The following is a 9,168-nucleotide window of genomic DNA, read 5'->3' as shown; positions in this document are numbered from 1 at the left end:
TACAAGACAATGAGTTAATTAGCCTATCATTTAATGTTAAATCTGCCCTTCAAAACTGGGTGTGGTGGCACACACTATAATTCCAGAGGTGGGGAGGCTAAAGCAGGAGGATTGCTTTAAATTCAAGATCAGCCTGGGCTACATGGAAAGATTATCTCAAAGAAAAACAAAAACAACAAACCCACCCCCAAAATTCTGTCCCCAGGCTAACCTATTTTATTTTCTTAACCTGGGGAGGACACAGTAGCACCTGTGTGCCAAGACCTTCCACTGGAAACTGCAATGGGTAGGATGCTCTTATAAGGAAATAGCAGTATTCATCAAAGACTCAAAATGTTTAGTTTTGAAAACCAGCACTTATCTAAGAATTTATCATCAGGAACTAATCACAGATATGCTTGAATACTGAGCCACAAAGATGTTCACTTAATGTAAAAAAATGAGAGACTGGGCTGAGGATATAGCTCAGTGGTAAGAATGTTTGCCCAGCATGCAAAGGCCTTGGGTTCAATTACCACAGTGGACAGGAAAAGACGGGAGGAGAGGACAATCTGCCATAGATGGCTGGCATTTTAGAAGCCCAGCCTAGCGGCATCTATGTTTCTACTTGAGAAGCTTGTTTTGTAAGAAGAATGAAAAATTAACATTTCTCAGGGGCAACTGCTCTTTCCAGAAAATCATAATGGTAGGGACAACCTGAGTTGGGATTGATGCAAAATCAGAACCTTTCTACCAAGCAATCAGGAGCTTAAAAGTCTGGTATTTAGGACAGAATGGGAAATATGCAAACTAGTACTTGGACTGGGGCAAGCAATGGAAATGAAGTGCCTTAGAGATCTGAATCAGATTAGCAACTCATGGTCAGGAACATGAAGCATTAGACTTGGACAACTAATACCAGTTAAGATTCACAAACTGGGCCAGGGCCAAGACAGAGCCTGTCCCAAGCAAAGCTGTCATCTTCTCCAGGTGAAAGGGTTTGAACCCTAGCACTTAACGTATACAGAAGGAACAGAAGCAACTCAAATATAAGAAAATTTAATCACTGGTTCAGCAGATTACAGTATCATTCTCTATAGAGTTCAAAATGGTCCTGAGTCCATTTATATACTATTTTTCCTCTCAAGTGATTTTCACACAAACGTTAAACTTTCAACTTGGAAACAGGTTTCCAATCTGCCTCGAGGGAACTCAAGGCCAGCCTGAACTATATAGTGAGACTCTGTCTCAAAAAAACCCAACCAATCAACCAACCAAACAATTAGGAATGAATGCTGAGGACACTAAATAAAAGCAGAGTAACAATCTCCCATAAAATAATCAATTTTTCAAAATGGTATTAAATAGCAAATGCAAAAGGAACTAAAGAGGCAGCATGCATACTGGCTAGAAGCATGTACTCTGGAGCACCTATTATTTTGAACCTTTGCTTTACCACTTACTAAATGATGTGACCTTGCTTAAATGACTTCTCTGACTTGAGTGACTTGCTTGCTCACCTGTAGAGTGGGTACTGTGCTAACACTCAGGATTGTTCTGCATATTTAATGAGTATAGACACAGTTTCTGAGATATGTGTATAATATTATCATCATCATCATCACCATCATGATGGAATAATAGGGTAGGTAAAATTCAGTTCTTAAACTGGAATAATTACAAAATGAACTTTGAGAAAGTTCATTTTGCACATCTAATTATTAAAAAATTATGTCTAAAATAATTTTTTGATAGCTCAGCGGATTAAAGCACCTGCAAGCAGGCACAGGGGCCGGGGGTTTGATCCCCGGGGCCTGCTGTGTCGGTCCCGCCCCGGGGCGCACTGAGACAGCAGAGACTGGCTGTGGTGGCGTGTACCTGTAATCCCAGCCCTTCGGAGGCTGTAAACAGGCGGATCACTATGAGTCCAATCTAGTAGTGAGACCCTGAACACCCTGTACACCCTTCCCTAAAATACAAAAAAAAAATTTTGTTTTTTTTCCTGCAGTGCTGGAGATTGAAGCCAGGGCCTTGCACATGTTAGGCAAGTTCTAAAACTGGATTATATCCTCAGCTCCTAAACAGACCACTTGGTAGCAGGTATTTTCTGTCTCTCAAACTACATTTCCTAGTTGGTAAATGTATAGCCCAAATTTAAAATGTATTTCAATTTTTTTCACAAAACCAATAATAATCTTTATTACAAATTTCTGTGTCAAATGCTAGGCTCTGCATTTTTCACATTATCTCCAATCTATACAACAAATTTACAAGGTAGGTAGCATTATGTATACTATAGATCAAGAGACTGATACACAGAGAAGTTATGTCCAAGGTCATGAGATTAACTAGTCATAGTCAGATTTTCAAGTCTGTCTGATTCTGAAGTCAGTATTAGGAACACATCATGATGCTTGCCACTATCTACTAAAAATATTATGTATCAGTACAAAAGCTTATAGTTGTAAAATATGTATTACTAGAAATACAACCACTGTTTCTAAGCTTTACTCTCTACTCAGATTATTCTTTTTTTTTTTCAAAGTTTTATTGATAAACAGATAGCAATGAGATAGTTTCAAATCAAATCGGAAGTACAGTTTCAACAAATTCAGATTATTCTTAATGTAACCAGGGCTTTATATCTAGCAAGGCAGATTATTAAAGCTTGCTTGCTGTTTGCTTGCTTCCCTACTTATTTTTCAGATGGGGTCCTGCTTATGTAGGTTTTTTTTTTTTTTTTTTTTTTTGCAGTACTGGGGGTCAAACACAGAACCCTGTGCTTGGCAGGCAGGCACTTATGCTGTTGAGCTATCTCCCCAGCCCTATGCTGCTTATGTAGTTCAGGTTGGCCCTGAACCCACTGTGTAGCCGAGGCTGGCTCAAACTCATGGTGATCCTCTTGACTCAGCCTCCCAAGTGCTAGGATTGCAGGCCTGCTTGCCGGCCCACCCACACTCCTCTGTGTCTACCTCTGCCTCTTGCTTTGCCTTGAGCAAGCCAGGGTCTCTCTATGTAGCCCAGGCTGGTCTTGAACTTGCCACAATCCTCCTGCCTCAGCATCCCAAGTACTAGGATTACAGGTATGTGTAAGCATCTGGCTGATTATCAAAGATTTTGTGCTTAGACTGGCCTTTTATTGGGAAACTTCCATCACTTCCATGTTTTATCCAAGAAGTATGGGTATATAGGTTGGAATACTCAGCATACCTTGAGCACTGGCAGGTATTAGCATATGATAAGCACTAAAAACAACTGGCTAATGTGGGAAGACTTAATTGTACAGTGGTAGAGGGGATCATCCTGTTCCAGTTAATTTTATTATTATTAAGACAACTGGATATGTTGTGTCTCTTAGCATGATACAATATGTAAACATTATGTAGGATGAATTCTAGCCACAACATATTTAACTAGTATACATCAAAATGAAGGTTTTTCTGCCAACTCTCAATCTCTAAGAAATGGGCTAGGTAACACCACAGGAAAGACACCAGACTCATTCAAAAAGCATAGTATTTTTTTGGACAACTTTTCCATCAACAAGCCATAATGAAAAAGAACTGTTTTAGAATAAAAGAGATTTTCCTGGAAATGGCTAGATGTAATGAGTGAGCCTGAATTAGATCCAGATTTATTAAAGAACAGTTTGGAAAAAATTTGAACATGGATTGTGTCTGAGATAGTATGAATTATTCTTTTGCTGTTTTATTTTTTTTTATATTTGGTATCAGAGATTGAACTCATGATCCTGCACTTGCCAGGCAGGCACTTATGCTGCTGAGCTATCTCCCTGGCCCAGTATGACTTACTGTTTCTTTGGGGGTTTCTTGGGGGAACTGGGGATTGAACTCAGGCCCTTGCGCTTGCCAGGGAAGCACTTATTCCACTGAGCCATCTCCCTGGCTCCTGAATTATTTTTAACATTAGTTGTAATAATGCTCTTTTGTCTATTATTTTAAAAAGATGCACACTGAAGTGATAAAAAATATAATTTAAAAGAAATATAGAAATAAAAGTGCCAGGTGTGGTAGTGCATGCCTGTAATCCTAGCATTCCGGAGGCTGAGGCAGGGGGATCGTTGTGAGTTTGAGACCAGCCTGGGCTACAAAGCGAGCTCAAGGATCAGGCTGCCTAAGGACAGAAAAAGGCTAGCAAATAAAAACAGGAGGCCAGTGATGACCTATTCAAGAGGGGTTTCAGTAGTGACTGGAGCAGAGGTCAGAGGAAGGAGCTGTGGTTGAAGCAGTGGGAAGATGAGCTGTTTAGAGGACATTTTTAGGAACCGATGCTAACCTACAGTAACGGACAAGTGAAAGAATGGTAGAAGGTGATGGCAGAGTTGTCACACTTCTCACTTAAAGCCCACATAAATAGTCCTATTGCATTTATGGTGGCCTAAAAATTCAGTATGACTATAATTTGTTTTTTCCTACTGGTCTCCTAAAAAAAGTGATGTGGTATGTTTCACTATACAAAATGAGTTTTTGGGTTTTTTTTTGTGGTACCAGGGATTGAACTCAGGAACCTGCGCTTATTCTACTGAGCTATCTCCGCAGCCCACAGAATGAGTTGGTTCCCTTAAAATTGGATGTAAAATACATTTTTGGAAATCAAGTAATAAGTTACTTAGGAATGGATAGACACTGAGGCTGTGATCTGATTTTACTCAGGTCATGTCTTTATAGGTAATATTAATAATTAACTTAATTTGGTTTTACAACCATAACCACTAGTTCTCACTCTAATACCATGACATATGCAGGGCGAGTACATTAATTAGCCCCATTTGACCCCAGAACATTTCGTCTACTACAAGGGGATTCTGCTTGGAAAATTTTCTCTTTGGAGGTATATCTTGTGCCTTAAAAAGTCTGACAAAGCTAAAAATCACACTGCCCTTAGACTAGCCTTCTTAATGAATGCATCCAGGAACCTCGATCTTCCAAATTTCTTTTCTTTCCTTCCCCCTCGCCCCCAGGCAGGGTCTTGTTATGTAGTGGAGGCTGGCCTTGAACTTGCTGATGTAGCCCAGGATAGACTGGAACTCACAGCAATCCTCCTACCTCAATCTCCCAAGTGCTAGGATTACAGGCATGTGACACCATGCTTGACAGGTCCAAGTTTCTTAAGATCAACCTGAGTGTCCTTAAAAAAAGATTAGTGTATTTGTAGAATAAAATCGTGATTTCTGTCCTGTGTAAAAAGACTGTAAATAAAATGTCCTACATGTTTGTTTGTTTGTTTGTTTTTTTTTTCTTTGTTTTGTGGCCAGCTCAGCCCTGGTGGGGCTGGCGCAGCATGTGGTGCGGGGATCAAACTGCGGTCTCTGCACTTTGCCTAAGCTTGCCTGAGCAGGTGCTTTAGACCACTGAGCTATCTTGCTGGCCCCTGTACATGTTTTTTAAACTACTATTTCTAATAATTTCAAATAACTGAAGAACAATGTACTCTAATACAAAGAATTATATCAATTTGTTGTGATACTAGCTACTCAATATTGTATCTAATTTATAGAAAGTTCAGATTTTCTTTCTTTTTTTTGTCTTTTTGAAACATGGTCTTGCTATGCAGCTCAGGCTGGCCCTGAGCTCACTTTGTAGCCCAGACTGGTTTCAATCTCACCATGATTCTCCTGCCTCAGCAGTTACACAGGCCTTCTGCCAAAATTCTTTGATAGAATAATAATGAGAAAAAGCCATTGCTGAACCTATTCTTCACTACAGCTTTCATTCTTATGATTTATGTAGCCCAAAATAAGTCTCAAATTGTAAAAAGCAACATGTAAACTAAACATATAAATGACTACACTGAGACTGGACTGAGGAATTATAAAAAATTTTAAAAATAACTTAGATGTGATACATAAATGTACCTGTTCCCCAGGATGACTGTTACTATGTTTTGCAAATATGTATTAATTTTTAAAAGAGAAGAAAAATAAATGATGAAAAATAACTAAACCAAATATTTGCTCACAGTATTTATAAACAGTCTTCCTACCTGCGCGGCCTAGTCCTTGGGGACATCATTTCATTCCCAAGTATGTGGTATCGTCTTGCTTCATGTAATAACTGGTAACACTCAGGAGAATTCTGGATCAATTGGTCCACCTCAACTGTTTGAACAAAGTAGTTAGGATGCAACAGAGGGAGTCTCACATGTGTCAGGAGCTCGTGTAACAACGGTCTTCTCAGATCAACTGCACGATAGACCCAACGCATGACGGCTTCGAAAACCATCTCCTCTTTACCAATAACAAGTTCATCGCTACAAATATAGTCAATAAGTTCATCTTTGTCAAGCTCAAGAAATTCTTCATGCTGGGACACATCCTCAAAAGTCTGTAATGCAAAGGTTTTGCATTTTGTGAAGAGTGTTTTGAGAGAATGGGTGTCAGCAAAGCGCTGGATTCCTAAGCAGTTACAAGGATCAAGTTGCTCCTCCAAGAACTTGGCACATGCATCCCGAAGAACACCAATCTGAAAGAGGCTGGAGGTTTCAAAAAGATACTGGACATTTTCTGTAGTGATCTTCACCTTTCCAGTATAAACATACTGCAAAAAACATTCCATAGCCTCAGCTAAAATACCATTGATTTCAACCAACATTTCTCGGCTTTCTCTGTGATCATTACAAAACATAGCTCTGAAGTAGCTACTGCAGGCTGAAAGAACAGCTCGATGGCAAGGAAACTCTCTTCCTTCCACACAAATGATAACATCTGTGAATAAGCGGCTGTCTCGGAATTCATTAAATATCTGGAGTATGTTTTCAGCATGGGATGATCCTGAAGAGAAGTCAAAAAATTCATGGCCTGCCAGAGATTTAGGGTCCATTTCAAAAACTTTACGCTTAGTTGCTGGGGAATCGCGCATCCCAAGATCCTCTCTGTTTAATCTGCGTCCCAATATTAGTACCATTGTTACATCAGTTAGCTATAGAATTGTTGAGAAGTGGCTGTTAGGGATCTTCTTTATGTGGCTAAAATTAAAAAAAAAAATAAGTTTTAGGATGAGTAAAAAATTCAGTGTTTAAGCTATTTAATTTCATTTTGACATCACTATAATAATCACAATCAATATATTTCACATAGGATACAGCACACTATCTCACTTTAATCGAAGTTAATGAAGAAAATTAGCATTTGCACTATTAGAACATTGGGGTAACTTGTAATGGTACTCTTGAAGTTCCCCAGTTGAAAGGATACCATATATGTTTTAAGTTACTAATAACTTTCCATTTTCCTTTTATATAGCTGGATTTCATTTTATTTACTAACTACAAAGATTAACCAGAATGGTGTAAGACAAAGTTTGACTACATTCAGAACCTTAAAATAGGGCCAGCCAAATAGCTCAGTGGATTAAAGCACCTGCAAGCAGGTGCAGGGCTGGGGGTTCGATCCCCAGGCCTGTGGTGCTGGCCCCACCCCAAGGGTGCACTGAGATGGCAACTGAGATTGGACATGGTGGTGCGCTCCTGTAATCCCAGCTCTTGGTAGTCTGTAAACAGGCAGATCACTATAAGTCCGATCTAGTAGTGAGACCCTGAACACCCTGTAGAGCCTTCCTTAAAAATATAAAAAACAAAAACCAAAACAAAGAACTGTAAAACATTATAACTTTTAATACAGAATTTCTATAAATGAATTTACATCTATCAACTTTAAAAATATGTACATTGCTTGACTACTGTCTCTGTCTAGCAATCTTTCCCTAACAAAATAATATGAAAAGATTTATCTATAGATATGCAATGGTGTATTAGTAGAAAATACTTAAAGGCCTATAATAGAAGACTAGGGAAATGAAAGTCTATCTTCAGTCCATGCAGCTATTAAAAAGCATATAGACCATTTAATGATTTGGCTTTTTTTTTTTGTGGTACCGAGTACTGAACTCAGGACCTTGCACTTGCCAGGCAAGTGCTTATTCTACTGAGCTATCTCCCTGGTCCGATGTAATGACTTGGAGAAATATTAATATTAGCCAGATAGGTGAAAAAATAGATCATAAAAAATGTGTATTAGTACATCATCCAGGGATAGAAAATAAGAGGAACAGATGCCAAAAATACTTTTCCCCAAGTTCTCATTATAAACAGGTAATTTTTTTTTTTTGTAGAACTGGGAATTGAACTCAGGGAAGTGCTTATGCCACTGAGCCATCTCCCCGGCCACATAAACAGGTAATTCTTGGAGATTTTTTAAAAGCATATTTATATAGGCTTTGCTTTCTTTTGCTAATACAAGAAAATCCTCCAAGCCCCCAGAAACTACTATAAATAAGTAACCAATGGATTTTAGGTTCTTGGCTATAGATATCAATTCTCTGATGTGAATTTTTAAGGGAGCTCTATTCCCACAGTGTACCTTTCTAGTAGGAGATACATGATCAACATATATAATTGGCTTGAGTTCTTAAAGTAATGCTCACCTATTCCATACCCTCAGACACTCATTTGCAATCCCTAAAGTTCCCAGCTTGTTCCTGCAATATACTAACAATGACAGCAATAAGAAGGTGGCTAGACATCATGGATAATCCACAAAATGTGATGTCATCCTACATTCATAAGCCACAAATAAAAGTGGGACTCGAGAGCAACAATCTTAAGTCTGTACAGTATTTTGTGTATTTAGTTACATATTAATTATATTCCTCTTTAAAAATCCTTTTGGTGACACAAAGGAGAAGAAAATGTGATTAAAAAAATCAAGAACATTTTATTTTATTTGTTTTATGTATGTAGTATAGGGTCTACAGGGTCTCACTATGTAGATCAGACTTGGAGTGATCCAGTTTTCAGCCTCCCAAGCGCTGGGATCACAGGCATGCGCCACCACACCCAATCCTCAAACCCTGGCCACTGTGCTCTGCCTAAGCAGGCACTGTAGTCCACAACTTGTTTTATTATATATTCTTTTTTACATGTTATTATCTTTGTCATTTTTTTCTCAATCACTTTTTCTTCCCTTGGCAACAGTAGGACTGAAATCTAGGGTCTTCTCACTGAGTACCATCTCTACCCCTTTTAGATTTTTTTATTTTGAGGTAGTAGGGTTTTTCACTAAGCTGCCCAGTATGGGCATTCTTCCAAAAAACATATATCTAACAATATAAGGTGGCATAAACAAGATGCCACTGTGGCATACACAATACAGTTCCTATTTATTTATTTATT

General features: G+C 38.6%; 1 protein-coding gene across 1 annotated transcript in view; it reads right to left on the bottom strand.

The window, feature by feature from the left end:
- The window catches only part of Klhl24 (kelch like family member 24), a 51,001-nt gene that overhangs the window by 29,952 nt on the left and 11,881 nt on the right, over positions 1-9,168 (bottom strand). Inside the window, exons 3-5 of the mRNA XM_023700649.1 lie at positions 6,141-6,461; positions 4,146-4,162; positions 1,431-1,437 (exon numbers count right to left, since the gene is read on the bottom strand). Coding sequence (XP_023556417.1) covers positions 1,431-1,437; positions 4,146-4,162; positions 6,141-6,461 — 345 coding nt within the window. The remainder of the gene's footprint in view (positions 1-1,430; positions 1,438-4,145; positions 4,163-6,140; positions 6,462-9,168) is intronic.

The sequence above is a fragment of the Octodon degus genome, unplaced genomic scaffold, assembly GCF_000260255.1.
Source record: "Octodon degus isolate 3935 unplaced genomic scaffold, OctDeg1.0 scaffold00126, whole genome shotgun sequence".
NCBI classification, from domain to species: Eukaryota; Metazoa; Chordata; class Mammalia; order Rodentia; family Octodontidae; genus Octodon; species Octodon degus.
Note: the sequence above shows the minus strand (reverse complement) of the source record. Positions and strands in the feature narration are given on the sequence as shown.